Source organism: Odocoileus virginianus, chromosome 11 (assembly GCF_023699985.2).
Source record: "Odocoileus virginianus isolate 20LAN1187 ecotype Illinois chromosome 11, Ovbor_1.2, whole genome shotgun sequence".
NCBI classification, from domain to species: domain Eukaryota; kingdom Metazoa; phylum Chordata; class Mammalia; order Artiodactyla; family Cervidae; genus Odocoileus; species Odocoileus virginianus.
Genome location: NC_069684.1, coordinates 12,264,927 through 12,288,133, shown reverse-complemented (window position 1 = coordinate 12,288,133; position 23,207 = coordinate 12,264,927). Strand labels below are relative to the sequence as shown.

Sequence of the window (23,207 nt, the reverse complement as noted above, 5' to 3'; positions counted from 1 at the left end):
GGGTCGCGAAGAGTCAGACACGACTGAGCGACTGAACAAGAGAAAAGCAAAGAACTGAAAGTAAATCCCTCAACAGACCAGATAGAAGCCATTAGGTAACAGAAAGACATTTTTTAAGTGCTGAAATAAAATAATAATAATAATTTACAGTATAATAATTTACTATAAAATACAATAATTATAATAATTTATTATAAAGCTATTATTTATTATAAACTGTAATAACACTAATTGAAGTTGCTACAAGCTTAAATGAATACAGTAGACAGTCTGTAAGTCCATACACACTTATACAACCACTTGATTAATGAAATGTTTATATGTAGTATTAGGGTTAAAGGCAGCATTTCTAATAAATAATGCCAAGTTTTTTGGACAAAATTTTGAGTATGTCTTTTACTCAAGAACATATCCAACAGACCAAAAGAAACACATAAAGAATTATTCAACCTCAGACAGTCATGCAAGATGTGTGAATTTAATCTATAGTGAGATATTGTTACATATCCACCAGATGTTTAAAATTGCAAAACTGACAATATTAAATATTGAGTATGATTTCTGCCATGTGAGTATTAATATCAGGATGTACAAAGACATAATAATTCCACATCTAAGTAATTGAATTCTTAGGAATTTCACATCAGAAACATAAAAATGTGTGCACCAAATGTCACGTCCAAGAATGTTCGTAGCAGCACCATTAGTAATAGCCCAAAGTAGAAACAATCCAATGTCCACTAACGGTGGAATGGATAAATATTTTATGAAATGCTCAAACAGTAAAACAGTTTACATTAATAATTAATGAATGTGTTATTCTACACATGTCAATATGGATGAATCTCACAAACTTAATGGTGAGCAGAGTAAGCTAGACTGATCGGTACAGGAGTACATACTGTTCTTGATTCTGTGTATTTGGCTGCGTTGGGTCTTAGATGCAGCACTTGGCCCTTTTGTTGCATCATGCAGGATCTTTCGTTGTGGTGCACAGACTCTCAGATGTGGCATGTAGGCTCGGTAATTGCAGCTCATGAGCTTAGTTGCTCAGAGGCATGTAGGATCTTAGTTCCCTGGCCAGATATCCAACCTGAGTCCTCTGCATTGAAAAGTGAATTCTTAACCACTGGACCACCAGAGAAGTCCCCAGAATGGGATATTTTGCTGTAGATTTGGGGGGGACTTTTCCCTTGGTTTTTTTGTTTGTTTGTTTTGCTGCATATATCACATTAATTGTAACATTATGGGGCATCTTTGGGCTTCACCAGTGTCTCAGAAGTAAAGAATCCACCTACAATGCAGGAGACTCTGGAGAGTCGGATTTGATCCCTAAATCAGGAAGATCCCATGGAAGAGGGCATGGCAATCAAATCCAGTATTCTTGCCTGGGAAATCCCACAAACAGGGGAGCCTGGTGGACTACAGTCCACGGGCTGCAAAGAGTCGGACACGACTGAGCGACTAAGCACAGCACATGGACCCTCGTTATTTGAAGCAAAGGGTTTAAGGTGCTGCTGAGCAAGGTGGGTATGAGAAGCAAATGGAGCATATTTAAAATCAAACTTGGAGTGTGGAAGCTGCCACCAGCTCCTGGGATGAATCATATAATATATGACTCAGACAAAGCTGAAATGACAGATGGCCTTGTTATGAATTTAGGCGGGCACTCCTTTAACTACTGAAGTTTATGAGAAGTTTTACAACCCGGGAATTCTGAAGTTATTTCTGATGCATGTAATTTCATGTCATCTTTATGGGAGCGAAAAAAAAAGATCTGTATCTCACATCCCCAACATTTTTGTTAGTCACGATTCAAACAAAAGGATACGATGTAAGAAAGTCTGTGCCCACACATTGCATCTTTACCACCCATTTCATTGGAGCTAATCAAGGTGAAGCTGAATCAGTGACTCAACACCCTGTTAATCCGATAGGCATTAATTCACAAAGGCGTGAAATAAGGTTTTTTTTCACGTGTTTCACTTTCTTCTCCCCTTAATGCGTTTCTAGGAATTACTCTATAAAGTATAGCTAAGTTTTGCTGCCAAAAATGGACTGATGTCCCCTTTCAAAGCCTCCTGCCAATGAAGATTATAGATTTTTTTTTTAAGTGAGCTGAGATATGTGATTCTCTTAACCCAATTTTAAAATAGCTTCTTAAAACTTCCTTTCATCCTGTGTTGTCCACCACCGCTACAGCTGTTTCTTAACTTGCAAAGATAAGCAATGATGCAGATTTCAGTATCACGGTTTGCAGCTGTCAGTGGTTTTCCACTGTCTAGCAGCCTTTGATGTCTCCTCTTTGATGTGTCTTATTAATGAAGCAAAACTAGAAAAACCACCAGTCTTGACAAAAACTTTTAGAGTATTGACTGTATTCAAAAGTAAAAATAAGAATCTAAAATGACAAATTTGCACTCGATTTCAATTTTTTTCTTTTTAAAAAAAATGTCTGTTGGACTTTCCTGGTTGTCCAGTGGTTAAAACTGCACTGCCAATGCAAGGGGCATGGGTCACTTCCTGACTGGGGAACTAAATTCCTCATGCCATGTGGCATGGCCAAAAGATTAAAAAAAATCTGTTGATGTTCTGATATATAAACACAGGGCTGGCATCATGTTGTATGGTATTTTCTTAATTATTTTGCAAGAGTTAGAATCTGGAAAAGCATATGACCCAATGAGAGTCCAAAATGAGAAGATGGTAATATCACTAGTTGATTCATGCCGCTTCAATTTGCTGCTTCCTGCGCCTATCTAGTGCCTCACAAAGAACTTCGCTTTCTACTTTCTCTTTCTTGTTTGACTGGAGAAAAACTGTCCCTCCTCTTTTTTCAAAGATTCAAATAAAGATCAAAGCGCATAAGGCCATTTCTCCACCTACGATTTAACATTATGTATGTGTAACAACCTGGGTGACTGAGTTACTAGTCACTAGTTTAGTGTATCTGCTTGTCTTCCTTGCCTCTAAAATTAGTCAAATTAGCATTTGACTCACTTCCATGTTTCAAATCTGCACTTTCATGGTTGGCTCCCTCAAACCGCTTCTTGATGGGCAGTCCCTGGGGTTCAGTAGGCACCCAAATATTTGTTGAATGAATGAATGATGTTTACCATGTTTACTTCCCCTTCCTGGCATATTTTTTGTTTTCAAGACTAGCTTTTGCTTGGTTTTTTGTTTTCCAATATTTTCTTCTTGTTGTTAAGTCACTAAGTTGGGTCTGAGTCTTTACGACCCCAGGGACTGTAGCCCGCCAGACTCCTCTGTCCATGAGATTTCCCAGGCAAGAATACTGGAGTGGGTTGCCATTTCCTTCTTCATTTCTAATATTTCAGGGGTGGAGGGAGGAAGAGTTTTAGTCCCATAAAAAACTAAACTTATGGGATGAGGAAGGGCTACATTTTTGTACATTTAATGTGAAGTGCCAGTGCATATTCTCTTTAAAAGTATGTACTTCTACTCAGAAAAGGAAAGGTATTTTTCTTTATAATCTTCCACCTCATGCTATTCTAGTAATTTTATTTAGTTATTTTTGGCTGCTTTGGGTCTTCTTTGCAGCTGTGGGCTTTTCTCTAGTTGTAGTCTGATTGCAGTGCATGGAATTCTCATTGCAGACGCTTCTCTTGTCATGGAGCACAGGCTCCAGGGTCAGGGGCTTCAATAGCTGTGGCTCTCAGACTCCTTAGTTGTGACACCTGGGCTCTAGAACACAGGCTTTGTAGTTGTGGTTCATGGACTTATTTCTCCCACGGCATGTAGAATCTTCACAGACCAGCGATCAAACCAGTATTCCCTGCATTGGTAGGTGGATTTTCAACCACTGGACCACTAGGGAAGTCCTCTACTTGCTATTCTAAATATGTAGTTTTATTTGTGGTTTGCAACCCTGAGCACTGGTGACACGGCAGAAACACAGCTAAGGAAAAGGAACGGTCATCTCTTGGCTGAGGAGTGGGTTGAGTCCCCTTGTAGCATGTCCTTCTCTTCTTTGGCCCATTTTCTCTTGCCATCCTTCCTGTCTAATCTCCTGTTTTCTAATTTGTCTACTGTTGATCTGTCGAGAGAGAAAAGCATCAAGTTAGAAATTGCTATATATAAATGTTTTAAACCAATACATTGTGTACCTTACACAATGTTATATATCAGTTATATCTCAATATGAAGAAATACATAAATTCAATGAAAATAACTAGCTATTTCCTTCTCTCTAAAATAAAGATATCAAAAGTGTGAACAGACATGACTTCCTCAGATCAACTGAGTAATTGTTTAAAAATGCAGATCCCCAGTCTCACTATAGATCTGATTATGGGTCTTATGGAATGAAGGTCAAAGTTCTGTGTATTTAATCAAAACCCTAGGCATTTATCTTATATTCTCAGTTTTAAGACTCAGCTGCTCTTGACCAATGATGCATAAAATCCAAGTGGAAAAATTAACTAAATGACAATCCCAAAGGCTTATTCTTCATTTGTAGGTCTTCTAACTTAACAGTAAAAAAAAAAAAAAAAAAGGTTCACTTAAAAAGTCTGATGACCACAGAGAAGAACTGTGATGGGCATCAATTACATTATTTGACCATAACTATTGTAAAAGGACAAAGTATATTTTAAAAAATTATTTTAAAAATTATTCAAAAAATTATTCTTTGAAAACAAGTTATTTAAGAACTATTGTTTTTGCTTTTCCTTTGTTTTCAATTTTTGCATCTTTTTTTGGTGAACTTCTGCACCTCTCTCTCTCACTTCCCGCCCTTACCCTCTCTCTGTTTCCACTCTCCCTCTCTTCCCTTCCTCCTGTCTCCCTTCCTCTCCAAAACTCCTTTCTAGCTCCTCTTTCCTTGGCAAGCCACCCGTTATGATCACATCTTTAGCACTTAGGAGCGTGATGTCATTGAGAAAATGGCCGTTGCAGTCCTGTCTTGCTCTGACACTCACTAGCTGTGTGATATTAACATTTCTCATTTCTTGTCGCCTCAACACTAAAAGTACTTTATAGTGCTGTTTTGTGAGATTAGAATGAGATTCATGCATGTGAAGTGCTCAGCAGATATCCTGTCAGTCATCACTCAGTGTCTGGTTTTCATGGTTATGAGTTATAATGGCCACACAGGAGAGGATGTGTTAAAGAGAAAAGTCAAGTCCTTAGGTTAGGAGACCTTAAATATTGTGATAGTTGTTAGATTCTGAAGATACAAAGAGGAGTTCCTAACCTCAAGTTGTTCACACTCTTGTAGGAAAAGTGCAGTAGTATAAGATTCAGAGGAGCCACTAAAGAGAGAATGATCAGTATTTCCACACACAGGGTCAGTTGCCTTGCTATTAAAAATATACATATAGAGAGGGAGGAAATTTGAACAGTTCATTGCAGTTATTTCTCTCAGTTTAAAATGATACCCATATCATGTCCTGACTCAGTGGGTCTTTACACGCAACAGAAAAAGCTGTCACTTCCTTGATACACTCACTCCCATCTGATTGAGTACCGCTATAATAAATACAGAAATATGTATTGACTACTATTGTAAATGCTTCCCCTTAGAGTTTTTCAGTGTACAACCTGTGCAACCATCCAAGGCATCCTTATAACTATAAACAGTATTTATGTCACACTGGCTTTCATTATTTGGTTTGGCAAATAACATATTTGGGTAATTTTTCTAATATAAACAATCATGATGATCCTGAGCTCATAATCTTGTCACCATGTAGTCCTGTGGTGGAGGTTATGTTGTGGTTAGCTAAAAGAGATTGTTATCATTGTCTGTAGTTGGACTGAGATGTTGATTGCAATGACCACGGCCTCTAGACAGTCAGAGGAATTCTGAATAGATCGCCTAATAAATGATTCCCTCACAAAGGACTGTTAGGAAGTCCCTGGGTGTAATATGTAGAAAGTATATAATCTACAGTGTTCTTCCATTATGTATTATTTGGTCTCAGTCATTTCAAATATGTAATTGTAGATTCATTGAAAATAACCTGATAACACATGTCGATAAAAAAAGAGAATTTAATCACATTTTTGCTTCCTTCTCACTTGTGTTTACTGTCTACAGTTGACACTCCAGACCCCTATGTGGAACTTTTCATCTCTTCAACCCCTGACAGCAGGAAGAGAACAAGACACTTCAATAATGACATAAACCCTGTGTGGAATGAGACCTTTGAATTTATTTTGGATCCTAATCAGGAAAATGTTTTAGAGGTAAGTGAGTCACTGGGGGATAGTGGGTCAACAGGGGTCAAGTGAGTCATTGCGGGGGTTATCTTCAAGTTGAGCCTGAAAGCATCAAATTTTTCCTCTCACTGCCTTCATTCTTCTCGGTTAGATAGTTGGAGTCCATCTGTGCAGTATATGGTAGATGAGCTTCTAGCTGCCACACATCAAGCTATGTGAGTGTCCAAATGCAGGAGTTAGGTGGGGCTAGAGTCTTCAATCCTCACCATGTACTTTGCTACAGTCCATGGGGTCACAAGAGTCAGACATGATTTAGTGACTAAACCATGCCAGTCAATTGCACTTTGGAGAAAACATTCTTTCTGTTTTAAAAGGGGGGATCCAAGTACAAAGGATAAAATATTGCCAATTGATTAGGACGTCAAAATAAGTTAATTTTATTAGCTTAAATTTGAAATACTTAGCTTTAAAATAAGTTCACATAGATCTTTTCCAACAGTTGCAAGAGTTTTCTACCTTAACTTCTTTCTCATATTCCAAAATAGCATTTCCTCTGAGAGGGGAGAAATTTCATTTTTCAAACTATGATAATGAATAGGTCAATCACAAAAGTGAAAAAGTGAATGATTTATGTTAGAAACTCACAAAGAAAAGACAAAGTATTATTACTAGTAGAATATTTAGGATTTCAAATGACTATTAAATACTACTTGAAAAATTTCACTTTTTTTAAAGTGTGGTGGAGATTTTAGATACAATTTCCAAGGATCCCAGAAAAATTTGATACCTGTGTTCTATTTTTTACTCTCTACAGATCACATTAATGGACGCCAATTATGTTATGGATGAAACTCTTGGGACAACAACGTTTCCCATATCTTCTATGAAAGTGGGAGAGAAGAAACAGGTTCCTTTTATTTTCAATCAAGTAAGCAACACAACAGAATTATTTTTCTTTTTTTTTTTTTGCTATCATAAATCAAGAAATCCATTTATTCAAGGTTACTTATGGGGAATTAATCACACAGAAAATTTTAACAACTTTTTTTCAAAAATTAAAGTACAAGTACTTTACTGTATTTGGCATTCCTATACATAATGATGTGAATTCAAAGACTGAAAGCATTAAAGGTATATAATTAAAATTCTTGGGCTTAGACATTTAAAAAGTTTTAATATTTAGAATTCTCAGTAACAAATATTATAGAAAAACAAATCAGAATATAAATACAATGTACTCTCCTTCAGATTTCTCCTCTGATTAAGTGGCATTATATAACATACAAAGTTGTTCCAAAATACTTGTACATACTTGTTATACCCTCATAAATATTAAAAAAAATCTGAAAAAATTGAGGCCAAGTTAACTATCGGCACGATGCACAAAGAACAAAAACTCATGAATTCCTTCACTTCTAAGGACTTCTAAAACCGATCTTCCTAATTTCAAGGAAACATTTACTCAAAAGAGAAAAATTAAAAACAGGTCAGCCATACATTAATAGCTTTGATAGGGTATAGCTATTATGTCAAAATTCAGCCATCAATATACAACCTCATTTCCCATCTAAAGTTAATGAGAATTTATTTTACTTTAAATGGGACATAGTGGCAAAGTTCCAAGAATTAAAGAATAATCTTAAAGTCTTAATTTCATACTTCAAATACCACAGAAAGCAGTAATTCCCAAAATCATGAAAGCATAATGAAATAACTACAGAGAAAAAATGGACATTTAAGTCATTTCACTCTTTCTTAATATCATATAGTGAGAACAGATGTATTTATAACTTCAGCATATGTCATAAAATCATTATTCATCGAAATAGACAAATGTTTACAAGGAACATTTAATTTAAACTTAATAGTTGCTTATAAAATGGCACTTGAAAGACTGACCTAAGCAAATAAGAGTCTGGTCAAGAGACAGTAAAATATGTATATAAAATATACTACAATGTTGCTTGGGATTACATGTATACACTGCTGTAAATGTATGCATAAATATAAAATGCATAATCAACAAGGACCTACTATAGAGCAAATGGAACTCCGTTCAATGTTATGTGGCACCCTGGATGGGAGAGGAGTTTGGGGGAGAATCAATTCATGTATAATGGAGGGCTGAGTCCTTTCCGTGTCCATCTGAAACTATCATGTTATTAATCAGCTATACTCCCATATAAAATAAAACATTAATATATATATATACACACTACAATGTTAAAAACCTCATAGTGTTCTATAGGAAAACCAACAAAGATAACAATCTTTCTGGGGGGAAAAGTTTTTACCATTACGAATTTCAAATGCAACTTTTATACATGAATTCAATAAGGAATACATTTAAACCTTACAGTGCCACATAATCATCATCCATTTTGTGGAAAACAATAAAAATTATGTACTTTTAAAATATGTGTACATCAAAACTGAAAGGTTAATTTTTCCTTTTTCCTTTATTGGCAACTTTGGATGCATTTTTAGGTTTTGGTTCCCAGAGGGCATTTTTTACAAATCTTGAAGCCGCACCCCTGTCCAGCTTGCCAGCCTTTTTCTTGTCTGTTATTTCCTTGACTCTGTTCATGTATACTCTGATTCTCCCCAATTCCTGCTTTACTGGATGTTCCTTGGGATTGAGTTGCCAAATAAACCCAAAACATTGAATTTAATGTGTAAGCAGAAACTAAATCCACTTTTGCCTGTTCAAGTGGGTCCAACTTCTGCAACAACTCATTTCTAGAAACAGACATCATGGTCTTCAGCATTTCATCCACAGCACCAATGGAATTCTCACATGCTGATAAATATTCATGAATTTCTACTGGATAGTCTTCATTCATTCCTTCACCTGCATTACGATCAACGTTATGGAGGCTGGAAGTCCAAGATCAGGGTGTCAGTATGGTCAGATGAGGATTATCTTCCAGTCGAGGATTTCCAACTTCTTGTATTAATATCATCACTTGGGGAAGGAAGCTATTTTTCAACCTTATGTCAGATAAAATCTAGTTAATCTGGAAAGTTGGAGTTTAATGTTTGGAAATCCTTCTCTTCCTTCCTTTCTTTTTTTCTTAGGTGTGCTGCATTTCTGAGATTTCAATAATTTTTTAAAGAATAATAAGACTCTAAAAAAATTATTTACACTGAGAAAACATTAGATTCTTTTTACAGGAAACTTACTTTTACAAGAAACTAGTATTTTGCAATAAGAAATGTAAGCAACTGGTAAACCAAGATTCAGAAAGCTTGTCACTGCATTAATTTATTCTTGTTGGGTGCAGCTCAGTGTTTTTGTCCCTTCAAATGACTTTCCAAATCTCTCTCCTCTCCCTCAAATGTACATATGCCGTAATCTTACCTCCTTTCCTAACAGTTACCATCTTGAATTATCTCTTTCTTCCTGAACCTCCATGATAATTACATGTTGTTCATTGGGACTGAATCTCTTAACCTCTTCAAACTAAAATCCTGTAGGCCAGGAATTTAGAATAGTGGTCATGCATGCTTAAGAACTGACTTAAGCCCTGAGGACTACTTGACCAGTTCATGTAATCAGAGGAACCCTGGTGCGTTATGAACACTACAGTCACACACTCCCCACTGATCCCCTTAGCTGCTCCAGGAAGCATGTCTTCTATATATTTTCTGTCCAGTGCCAAGAGATACACTGGCCACATTTTAAAGTTATTTCATTCATATTTCACTCTTTCAAGTGTTTACTGGTGTCTACCCATCATTGTGTTGTGTTCAAGGCATCTAAAGAAGAATAAGATATAGGAGGCTCTTCCCTCAATTATCTTCATCTGGGGCAGAGGTGAGGTAGAGGTTGGGAAAGCAAATGGATACAGGGAGATACATGTGATGAAAAGAAACCACCACACAGCGAGATTAAGCATCAGTGAGGTATATACAGAGTGCAGCGGGAAGACAGAATAAAGAAAGATGGTGTTATGCGAGGAGGCCAGGTGTGGATCCATATCAGTAGGTGATTTTGAGCAGGTCAAACGGTGAACATAGCTGTTAACACCTTGTCATTTGAAGCCAGGTTGTTTGGTGTTTAAATCCCACCTTTGTTTCTTACCATCTGTTTCATCCTGGCAAAATCACTTAGCTTCTCTGAATGCCAATTTACTCATCTGTGAAATAGAGATCCCTGGAGAAGGAAATGGCACCCCACTCCAGTATTCTTGCCTGGAAAATTCGGTTCACAGAGGAGCATGGTGGGCTGCAGTCCATGAGGTCTCAAAGAGTTGGACATGACTGACTGAGCATACAAAGTGGAGATAATATCTCACAGGAGAATCACTATGATTAAATGAGTTAGTTCTATTTATCTATATAATTTATATATAATATATAGAATAGATTGTAATGCATATTATATTTAAATATAATGATATAATTATTACTTATATGTATATAATTTTGTATGAAATATGGTCATATATTGGTTTATACGTTAAGTATATAACAGTACATATAAAATGTGCTCAGTCGTGTCCAACTCTTTGAGGCCCCATGGACTGCAGCCTGTCAGGCTCCTCTGCCCATGGAATTTTCCAGGCAAGAATACTGGAGTGGGGTGCCATTTCCTACTCCAGGGGATCTACCCAACCCAGGGATCAAACCCACATTTCTTTCATCTCCTGCATTGTCAGGCAGATTCTTTACCACTCGCACCACGTGGGAAGCCCATATATAAAATATATAACAATAACTGATTACAGAAATACATATAATATTCGCACAGATTAGCCATCCATACATATAGTACTCAGTGGCTCATGCATGCGTGTGTGTGCCTATTAAGCAATATGTATGTTTGTAAAAAGCTGGATTTCAGTAGGCAGAGAAGCAGTTATGAGCATTCTGGTTTCTAGTAGAAACTGCCAAGGCGTGGAGTCTTGAAAGAAGAAAGCAAGCTGAGGCATGACAAGTTACACAGCTTGGCAGGTACGTGCTGGTAGGCAGTGAGTAGAGAGTTAGAGATGGTTAAAGGTTAACATTACCTACGCATGTTACTAAGGTCAGTTCTCAACAGACCCTTGTTGAGGACTTTGTAAGCATGACTGGCCTTTCCAAAATGGAACGGTTTTTTCTGCTTTTCAGTCTGTGACTCAAAGATTGATTTTAAGAGAGGAAACTGTAGGAAAACATGCATCACCTTTCCTGTCATTTCCTATGCTCAGGTGTGTGATTGCCGGGCTCTGAAAAAGACTTTCTGCATTCTTGAATTTTGAGTAGCTTATATAAGTATTTTCTTTACCGTGCTTGAAAAAACAGTTGGCCAAGCAACTTGTTTTTTTCATTACACCATTCTCCAGAGTCCTTTGTAGTTTCAATCTGAATGAGAGTTCTTTTTTTTTAATTAATTTATTTATAAAAAATTATTTCTTAATTTTTGGCAGCACTGGGTCTTCATTGTTGCCAGCTAGCTTTTCTCTAGTTACAGCGAGCAGGTGCTAGTCTGTAATTCTGATGTGCAGGCTTCTCATTGTGGGGGCTTCTCTTGTTGCTGAGCGCGGGCTCTGAGAGCATGGGCTCTGTAGCACGGCCTCAGTACTTGTGGCACATAAGCTTAGTTGCTCTGAGGCATATGGGATCTTCCCAGTCCAGGGCTGGAACCTGCACCTGCTGCACTGGGAGCGCTGAGTCTCAACCACTGGACCACCAGGGAAAGTCCCTCCATTAACTTATTTCTAGATACTTTTAATTCATGAATTTCTATGCACTAGAAAGAATGTCTTGCTTGTCACTTGACTGTTTTTACCCAGAAATTTTCAATGCTTCCCCTTCACAGATATGGAAAATGATAATGTAATAATTAAAATCTAATGATAATGTAATGATATCTAATGAAAATGATAATGTAATAATTTAAAAAATCTTTTTTATGCATCTTTGAAGTATTGACCTAGCCATAGCTTATTTTTTAATATGAGAATCTGAGTCTTTACAGTGTACCTAAAACTTTGTTTCATATCAGGAAAGCTATCAAAAGTTTCATTTTCAAGGAACTAATAGTCTGTTTGGAGAAGGAGTAAACATTATGATAAGCTGATAAGTAATAGAATAAGCAGTCTCATGACACACCTATTCATTGATTTATTTATTCAATTCTGATTGTGTTCCAGGGATATTCTAAGTGGTGGGCAGACAGCAGATGACATGGTAGATGATGGTTCCCGGGGAGCTTGCATGTTGATGGGGAAAGTAAATAGGTACCAAGAAACAAAAGAATAATCAACATAATATAAGCCAGTGATAAATACTATGGGGAAAATAAAATAGAGGGGTGTGATAGAGAACAGTTGGTGGGCAATGGAGTTTATATAGTCAAAAAAGGCCTTTCAAAGGTATTATTATTTTTAAATTTAAGCATATACAGTGTTGAAATGTTTTTACATTGGACACCCATAAATATGCTACCTAGATTCTACAATTAACATTTTATTCTTTTTGCTTTTCACATATCTTTCTATCTGTCCATCCATCAAACCATCTTGATACATACTTATGTATGTATGTGTGTATATATATATACATATATATATATGTGTGTGTGTGTGTGTGTGTGTGTATATATATATATGTATATATATATATAGTGACCATAATAAGGCTCATGAAATCTTAGTTCCCTGACTGGGAATCAAACCCAGCCTCTCGGCAGTGAAACTATGGTGTCCTAACCACTGCGAGCATCCACTAAATTCTCCATCTTGATACATTTGAAAACAAACTACAGGTCAAGAGGGATGGGACATATGTATACCTATTGCTGATTCATGTTGATGTTTGGCAGAAACCAACACAATTCTGTAAAGCAATTATCCTTCAATTAAAAAATAAATTTATGATTAAAAAATAAAGTAGACTGCAGACAACAGCCTGTTTCATCCCTAAACACACTTCAGCACATCAGTAACTAGAGTTCAGGATTTATGAATTGTAATTGCAAGTACCAAATAAATCATGGAGACAATGTATAAAATGAGAATTATAAGGAGAATTATTCATCCATTTATACATTGAGCACCTACTGTGTGCATAGTCTTTAGGCATTACCTATTCAGCAATACACAAACAAACAGGTATCCCTTCCCCTCCTGGAACTCATATTCTATTGAATTGGTCAAAAAGTTTGTTTAGGTTAGTCCCCTAACAGCATACAGAAAACCCGAATGAACTTTTTGCCTAACCCAATCCCTAGTAAGATGAATAAGTAAAGGACACCTATGTTGGATAGAGAGCTAAATAAATCAAGGAAGGAGGAGGGGAGTAGGCGTATGTCTGTGAAGAGGGTTGCAGATGCAGTTCCAAAGTGTGACTGAGAACAGCATCTGTGATGATATCCGAAGGCAGAAGGCGCTCGGAGTGGGAGGGTCTTGAAGCGGAGGTTTGCCTGACTTGTTGAGAACAGCGAGAGAAGAGCGTGGCTGGAGCACAGAGGCGTAGGGAGGGTGGCCGGAAGTGAGGACGGGCATGTGGTCACAGTGGACCCTTGTGGGTCAATGGTGGCCGCTTGCTCTTAAAGGAAGGATATGGTTGGGTCACTGAAAGGTCAGAAGGCCATTCTGGTGGAGAGAAGAGTCCTGGACCTTTGCTCACAGTTCCAGGACTAGAAAGTACAAGCATGTTCAGGAAATGGTGTTTAGACAAGTACCAGTGGGAGTGGGGGGTGGGGGTGGGAAGGGCATTCATGTGTGAAGGAAGGTGCGTGGAGATCAAACCTCAGCAGGGCTCAAATTCAAGATGCTGAAATTTGAGTATTATCTTACTGATATCAGTGAGTCATGGAAGGTTTTTAACCAGGTCATGGGGGAATTTAGAGCAAACAGGATTTGGCTTTTTCCTCAGAAGTATTACTAAGTCAAAAGTTGATAGGTAAAGATATAGAATGTTTAATATTGAAAACAAGAAGGTTGATACAGCTTTAACAGACTAGCTCTGTTGAAAGTGGCAGGTATAGATGTGAAGAATACAGGGTGACATGAGCAAAAAATAAGTGTGGCATTACGTTTAAAGTGTTAAGACAAAGAGAATGGAATGATTGCTCAGTGACAGTGAGAATCAGCTGTAGTTGGAAAGCAGGAAGTTCTTCAGCTTTTCCTGGGACTATGATTTATCATTCAATTCAATTTTAGAATGCTCTCTCTCTCTTTTTTTTTTTTTTGAGGAGAAAACCAATTTGAGCCCACAGTTTTGTTTCCCAGCTAACATTCATAAAACCTGAGTTAGGCTGTGATTGTTGGAATCATAAGTTTGGAGAGAGTCAGAGTTGTCTTGCGAGTGAGACTGGTGAGACGTGCAGATTTTCAGACCCTAGGCTCAGAGTCAGACAGACAGCCGTCTGGGTTGGGCTCATGATTTGGCTACTTATTCACTGCATGATGTTGGATGAATTTTTTTTTTTCTTTTAACCATGCATTTCTATTTGTGAAGCAGAGTTATATGTAGTACCTACCTCTAAAGGTTGTGGTTATGGTTAAATGAGTTAATAGATGGAAATTTTTAGAGCAGTGCCTGGCTCACTAAGCACCAAATAAATATTAAATATTCTCATTATAATTATACTGGCTGGATTGAAGTATTTGTCAAGTGTTTCATGAACCTGACTTAACTATTACTCTTGCTGATTTGAACTTACTGACTGAAATGAACTTCTTTATATGTAGGTAGGGACTGTACATTTAGTGATCATTGTTTCAACCCAGTTCAGAATCAAAACTGCTCTAGTCACCCATTACTGGATATATCAAGTGCGGTGTTTGTTGCCGTATCCCATTTTTAAGTGGAAAGATAGGGTTTCTTCCAAATTTAGTATGTTCTGTGTAAGCAAAATCACCCACTTCAAGAAAATCATGAACAGGCTAAGGTTTTGAAGTTAGATGGGTAAAAATTACACCTTTTTAATTCTCTGGATGAATCTTTATCTTGGCCAATACTCTGAGGAAGGTGGTCTCAGATTTCCCACTGTATGGTGTTTCAATTGGACATATTTATTTATAAGTTAGTGTTATTGTTTTAAAATAGCCATATTTCATGGTTTCTGTGGTATCTTAACTTTGACTGAATGTTTTCTTTGGTTGTTGCGCATTCCTGATTGCAACTTGAAGATGAATGAGAGAGTCCTATGGAAAAGATAGTGACAAAATTAAGAAAAGGTAGTTTTGATGGTGAGTTAGTATCAGAATGATTGCATTGGAAAACTGTGTATTGATATGTGAAGGCAAAGACTACGATTTAGCACAGTGAATGAGACAGAGCAGAATTTGGAGGGAAAGCAAGAGAAATATAAAATTTTGTGAGAAATTTGGGAGATCTTCAGCTAAGATGTGAACGCCATTGTATTAAAATAGGGCAGAGTTCAGACAGGCCAAACAATTCCTGACTTTATGAGAGAACGCATTTGTATTTTGGCATACTAGCAATGGAAACTTACGTGAATCTATTTTGATACTTCTACAATTTATAACTTTTAAACTTCAGGGCATCTGAGAATGCCCTTGCATCCTTGGGATCCTCTTCTGGATCGAAGCTTCATCAAGGAGTAGGACACTTTCAGTCTATTTAATGTTACTTATCTGACCTGACAGGCATCAGATACTTTCATTTTTGAAAGAATGGATAAAAGAATGCCCTTGTGGGAAACACAGAAAACCTGGAAAGTGCTCAGACGAGCATAATGAAAGTAAATGAAGTTTAAAAAAGAGAAAAACTTAAGAGCATGAGAGATTCCCATTTGAAAAAGATAGTATTTTTGTTTCATAGTAGTGCTTTAGGAAGTCTGGTTTATTGTATGATAGCTGACAGTTACACAGTTCTTTCTGAATTTCCAATGTCCATGTTAAAAAAAAAGGGACTTTATGGAAAAAGAGACTGTTGTCAAATGTAAACAGGAAAACTCTGTGATAAAGTGAAACATGGCCACAGAAATAATAGTGTATTTGTTTGTCTTTCAAATCTTTTAAGACTGTCTGGGATATTTTGGGAGGTATAACTGCTCTGAATTCTTGGGTGATGGATTATATGATTCCTGATAGTGAATGCAAATTTAATTTTATTAAGAAACTGTATTTGTTAGCAAGACTTACTGTGGTGATCCTATTGCAATACATACAGATACCAAATCATTGTTATGTAGCTGAAACTAATATAATGGTATGTAGAATTACATCTCAATTAAAAAATGTTAGTTTACAGTGATATAAAAAAATCAAATATATTTTTAAAAAATGCTTTTAGCAGTGTATCATTCAGCTTTAAACATGCAAAATTTATTTAGCTGTGACTTGTATTGGTGAGATTATAATTTCCCCTTTGCACCTGGATTGCCTACTTTTTTACATCCACATCCAATTCCTTCTTCATAGGATGAAGTTACAGTTTATGTAAACATGATTCTTTGTAAAAATGACCCTTATTTGTTGATATAATTTTTTTGTTATCTTGCCTAGGTCAGGTAAATACATATAAATTAGAAAATATCATGTCAGTCTCTTGAAAGATGTAATGATTATTGAGTCAACATGGTGATAAGCTGCTCTTTGTTTCTTACAAGGGGGTAAAATGAGTAAAGTACTTAGAAGGGATCAGAATTCAAAATAAGTTTTATTGAAAGTAAAGTCTGTAAATACTCGAGTGTTATAATAAGTGATGGTGTGGCATATTTGAAGAGCTCTTTACTAACAGGATAGATTTTCAAGTTAAAACTTATTTGACTGTGTGTATCCTTTGGAAATAATTTTAAAGGACTTTCTTAATGCTGGGCACTATGCTTATTATATTTGCTTTATTCTTTCAAAATAACCCTGGGGAGTTTACAAGAGAATTAGTGGGTGAGATACCTTAAAAATTATTTTTAAGTCTGAAATGACTTTAAAAAATAGTTCCTTGTCTATAGTTCTCCTCCCCTGACTGCCCCAACTGAACATCTTCACTGTAAGCATCTAAAACTGTTTTATACTGTGAAATTCAAAAAAGAGATTGTTGTTTCCCCCTAGAATATGCAGTAGCCTGCTTTTTATATTAGTAATTCCTAGAAGAGGTGGACTTCTCTTCATTGTCCTGACTAAGTGTATTTAGGGGTTGAGGAGACCAGGGAGATTTTACCACCTTTCCTTTTAATAGCCTTGCTAATGCAAGCAACCTGGAAGATGGTGATACAGAACTGCTTCATGCAGTGTGTGGGAAGGAGTTTTCAATAGTTGTTTAATGCCTCATAGGAAAGTCATATTTCTGTGGCTCTTTTATCTGTAATGATATGTTCCAGGTGAAAGATGCAGAGAGATTGTGAATGTCCATCTTCATAGCATGTCTGAACATAGAGCATCAAGTGGGAGACTTTAAAATTTCTTCCAGGTTGTGGGTGGTGAGCATCAAGTGGGAGACTTTAAAATTTCTTCCAGGTTGTGGGTGGTCCTCTGGGGCAATACGTGGAAGTAAGGACATGAATCCATGTGACAGGAACCATGGCAGCACCTTCTATAATATTCCAAATTTCAGGAAAGTCGTGTCTTCTCCTCTCTCCTCCTGCCTTCATTTAAAGAGTCTTCTCAGTCTGTCTAGGATCATGAGTGTCTTAGCCAAGAAATGTTGCATTTGGATGTAGAAGGGACGTTCTCATGGAGAAAATAAATATGACCATAAACAGAGCAGTTAATTTTCCTTCTATTATTGTTGGGGCAAGTAAGCATTAGATATATTCGGGCATCAGATGTTTTTAAATGTAAAATATTTAGAGATCTACCAGTTGAGAAGCCAGCTTTTTTCCACTTTCTGTCATGAGGTGTCATATTGAATTAGGAGGCCCATTCCAACTTTGAATCTTTCCATGAGTTAGAAAACTCCATATGGTAATCTTGTTCTTTTAATTTCCATTCTTTCTTGGGGCTTTTGCCCTTTGTAGATAAAAACAGTAAATCTAATCTCATTTTAATATCAGTTTTCATGTATTCTTTTTTTAAACAAGCAGACTGTGTTTTATCCACTTGTTTTTCTTACTAAATATCTGAAGAATTAAACTCACTCAGTGTAAAATGCTTTCCAAGCCCCTCTTTGGGAAAGACTCCATTTGGAATGTGGAAATAGAAATGTGCTGAAATGTGGTCTGAGCAATGCTTTCCTTGATAGAATGCACAGCAATTACATGAATTGTTTACAAGCCAATCACCTTTTTGATTTAAAACTGATCTACAATTTATCTAGGTATGCATAATTCCATTTGTACTAGGATTCTTGATTATTTTATCAACTTCAGAGTAATACTGAATATTCATAGAATTCCTTATGAGAACTGCTGTGTGGGTGGGACCAGCCTATGATTTTTTCCTCTAGTAGCAGTGAAATGTTTCTTGACTGGAAATGATACCTTATTTTTGCTCCTCTTCCACACACACATGCACAGTAATTCAACAGATACTTAGTGATTGTATGTTGTATGCCAAACACTGTGTAATGAACTTGTAATAGAGACCTACTTAAGACAGAGCTTACAATCTAGTGGGAGAGGCAAATTTTTGTACAGATAATTTCCATGCCTTTTTCTTACTCATAAAATTCGGTACTGAGAAGTATCCATGAGCTTTTTTTAACATTTTGGAAAGCTCCGTCTAGTTTGTTTTATTCCATCTCCTGAAACCAAAAAAAGAGAAAGTCAATAATCCGCAGCATTTTGTGTTGGCTCAAAAAATATCCTCTTCCCATTTTAAGAGCCATATCCTACTTCTGTTCTATTTGAAGGTATTCAGCACATTCATTCAAACTATATTCTTAAGGTAACTGATGTAATAAAAATAATAGCACCAGCTTGCAATTGTGCAGCAAACTTTGAAACATTTTCTCATTTGGTTCTCATAACCATCTAAAGTTACATCATTTATCACTAGTGGCAGGGATAATATTGAGAAGGTCTTTCTATACAATAGATTTATAGTCTCTGGAAAGACATTTTTAATATGCCTTTTCTCGTGGATGTTAGTCATTCTTTTCTTCATTAAACCCAAATCGGCCTGTTGGAAGGATAGAGTCCTCCCAGAAGTTTGGTTGGTTCACACAGTATTGAAAAAGTTAAAACTTGAGCCCCACGTCCCAATTTCAGATGTTTCTTGACCACAGTTGGCTGGCCCCCAGGTCTTGCTGTCCACCCTGGACAGGCATTCTGTCTTTGGTTTACTACAGCCTACATTTGTCACAAATGCACAAATGTGACCTTTTCATCCAGGTTTTCTTTAAGTTTGGCCCCTGATTTTGAGGCCTGGGGATAGCCCCTAAATAATGGTGCACATCTCTGTAGTTTTAAATCTCAGGAAATTTTTATGATTTTTGAAAAATGATTTTTAAATGCACTGCTTTTTTTTTTATGAAAGAGGATAACAACCCTATCAAGGCAATTGTTATGCTTGCTAAAATCATGTATAGGACTTCTCTGGTGACCCAGTGGTAAAGACCCTGCCCTTCCACTGTAGGGATGAAGGTTCATGCCCTACAGTGGGATCGCTGTTCAGGGAACTGTGATCCCACATACTCCATGGCACAGCCAAAAAGTAAAAGAAAAGAATGATTATAAAGTAAGCTTATCTCATGAAAAAATAGCAAAGAATTATTTACTGAAATACACCTATAATTTAGGATCTTATTAGAGCTATAGTACTTTTATTTTTAACATAGTTTTAGGTTAAAAGTCATCTGTCACTCAAAAATTATTTTGACTTTGTTTGCATTATATATAACACATATCCATTTTATGACCTACCTGACTAATTTGTCTGTTCTAGGTCACTGAAATGATTCTGGAAATGTCTCTTGAAGTTTGGTAAGTGCATTTATTTCATTGGATGGAAAATATTGTGAGTGATCCACTGATTTTAATTGTTAAACATTATGCTTTTAATATATGAAGTAATTCTGACAGCTTTATCAAAAATGTGCATGAAATGAACTTTGCTTTTCTTTAGCTCTCTCCTATTAGCTATAGCATTAAAAAAAACAAAACTAATATTCTTTGCTTAAGTTTCTGATAATTTGGTGGTTAAATCATAATTTTCAGAAGAGCCTTTAGAAAGGGCCCTCCATCAAGTTAAATATCTATTCCCAGAGAAATAAATACAGCTATTGAAGGTGATTTTTCATTGTTGATTCAGATGGATATTAAAAAACACGAAAGTGAACAGGAAACTCTAAGAAGAGACACTGAAAATTGAGACTGCCTTTGTTCATAATGATCAGCAGGAAAACAAATTATTAGGTTCCATGATGTGTGTTGTTCTTTCAAAGTGGCCTCCAATAATGAATGCTGGAAATTCAATTTATTTATTTTCAAATGGTGAGGCTTAGGGGAGTCAGGCCTGCCTTGAGAATAAGTTCATCTCTCACCTAAGACTGAGGTCAATAGATGCTACCTTCCTCAAGCTCTCTGCATCTCTTTGAAGTGGATTTTTACCAAAGTTACTAATGCTGATGCTGCTGCTAAGTTGCTTCAGTCGTGTCCAACTCTGTGGGACCCCATAGATGGCAGCCCACCAAGCTCCCCCGTCCCTGGGATTCTCCAGGCAAGAACCCTAGAGTGGGTTGCCATTTCCTTCTCCAATGCTTGAAAGTGAAAAGTGAAAGTGAAGTCGCTCAGTCGTGTCTGACTCTTAGCGACCCCATGGACTGCAGCCTACCAGGCTGTTCCATCCATGGGATTTTCCAGGCAAGAGTACTGGAGTGGGTTGCCATTGCCTTCTCCAACATGAACACCACAAAATTAGTGTAACATTTAAATCTTATAATTTGCTAAATGAATGATTATGGATACATTGACATTGGGTTTATATATTTTTGTTATTTTGATCCCTGGATAATGTTGATTCAACTTAGAAAATTATTACATAATTACTGCTGCCCTTCAGTATTTATCAGGATGTATCAAAGGACAGTCCAACTTTTTTACTTCTGTTATTTTGCATACATTGATTCTAGCTTATAAGTGATATATTTTGGCATGAGATTAGAAATATTTTTGTTACTTGACTATGAAAGTAATGCTATTCATTTTAATGGGAAATGATCTCCACTGGTGTAATTAGGATACTGTTAGCTTTAACAAAGCAGAATTGTCAAAAATAATGTAGGAAAAATACCTCAGCTAAATAGTATACATAGGTCCCAAAGCAATTTACTATATATTTACAGTAAACTTTAATCAAACTCTAGTTTTATGTGTTAATTTGTCTTGACTCTAAAATGAAATGCTCTTTAAAGAAAAACTCAATGGAATGTCTTCAATTAAATAAAAAATAAAATCAGGAAAGAAATTAATTAGAGAGCTTAAAGATAGTACAGAAGATATGAACCATACTTCTGTTACTATATTTGCAAAATTATTCAAAATGTTTTGAATTTTCTTTTACATATTTTCATACTGATGTCTTCTAAACATTTATGTTCATTGCTTTATTTGTAGATCTTTTAAAAATCATTCTTCTTGTGCTTAATGTAAGATAATGATCAGTATAGTGTATTACAAGGAACATGAGTTGTAGAATAAGAAGTCCTGGATTTAAATATCTGCTTGCTAATTTTGTTAATGGTTGAAATATTTCTAATCACTTTTTTACTTATTTGTAAAATAAAAGTACTTTGTAAGTGTATCTATTGTGACAATTTAATGAGGTGTTCTTTCTAAAGAGCATGTCTTACAGGAAACTTTTCCACATGTTTGTGGTAATACTGCTTGTAGTAGTTAAAAAAATGGACATAACACCAATATTTATGGATACATAAATTGTGCAATAATCACATAATGAAAATGCCTCAGAGTAGTAAAGATATTTGAATTAGTTCTACTTATAAACACAAATGAATCCTCAAAAAAAAGTTCAGTGGAAAAAGTGATTTGCAGAATACATCTGGTTGATAGCATTTACACAAAATGTTAAAAACCTATAAAACGACTCTTGATATTTAGACCTAAATGTATAAGGTAAGATTATAAATAAGTACATCAGAAAAAGAAAGAGCACGCTTAAGGTAGTGGTTACCTGTGAGGAACAGAAGAGGAGATAAAACTGAGGACTGTCCCTTAGATATTGCTGTGATAAGACACAATAGCATTGTTTTATAGTTTTATTTCAGATCCCCTCCTTGGAAACGGCTTGAGGGATGAAGTGAGGATATATCAGTGTAGTTACGGGGGCTTGTGGGAACTGAATGATGTATAACAAGGCTATAGACTTGAGGACATTAGTTTATTATCTCTGTTTTATATACAGTTCATCCCCAGACCTCCGATTTAGTATGGCTCTGTGTGACCAAGAGAAAGCTTTCAGACAACAGAGAAAGGAAAACATAAAGGAAAACATGAAGAAACTCCTGGGTCCAAAGAATAGTGAAGGCTTACATTCTACACGTGATGTGAGTTGGAAATTTTTCAAAATGTTTTTGCAACTTAATAACAATTTTGTTTGTACTTTCTCTCAAATTCCTCTCAAATGTGAAGATATTGAAACTGAGTATTATTTCTCTATCTTTCTAAGGTAGGGTGAGTGTTTTATAAATGGAAACTCTTTGAGGAAGATCATCACAAGGACTGCCCATATTTGGTAGTATTTATCAGATGTAATTTTTAAAAGAGGCATAGTCATACTGATGCACAAATGAGATGTTCATTTCATTTGTAGGAAACGTTTAACCTGTAAATGGGTCATTGAATTCATTTTAATACAAACCAAGATTAAATAATTGTGGAAATTATCATTATTGAACCAGAACAAAATGTTCTAAATCTTAAAGACAACAATAAACAAAATTTTTTTCTTAAAAGACTTGAATAGGGGAGATAAAAGGAAATGTTTAAAATTATTACTATTTCATAGCAGGGAGTGAAAAGATATCCAAAGTTGACCAGGTAGTTAAAACAATGATTCCACATGTGAATATTTTTCATGATTCTAATTATAGACAGATGTTAAAATTTAAAAAGTTTGTCAACGAATATTGAAAGTACAATCCTTTAATTGTACTTTAACTCCTTTTTC

General features: G+C 36.0%; 1 protein-coding gene and 1 pseudogene across 1 annotated transcript in view; one reads left to right on the top strand and one right to left on the bottom strand.

The window, feature by feature from the left end:
• The window catches only part of PLA2G4A (phospholipase A2 group IVA), a 163,083-nt gene that overhangs the window by 68,195 nt on the left and 71,681 nt on the right, over positions 1-23,207 (top strand). Inside the window, exons 4-7 of the mRNA XM_070473935.1 lie at positions 6,062-6,210; positions 6,998-7,111; positions 19,965-20,002; positions 22,443-22,584. Of these exons, the coding sequence (XP_070330036.1) occupies positions 6,062-6,210; positions 6,998-7,111; positions 19,965-20,002; positions 22,443-22,584 (443 nt within the window). The remainder of the gene's footprint in view (positions 1-6,061; positions 6,211-6,997; positions 7,112-19,964; positions 20,003-22,442; positions 22,585-23,207) is intronic.
• Positions 7,338-13,673, bottom strand: LOC110140706 (nuclear nucleic acid-binding protein C1D pseudogene; annotated as a pseudogene).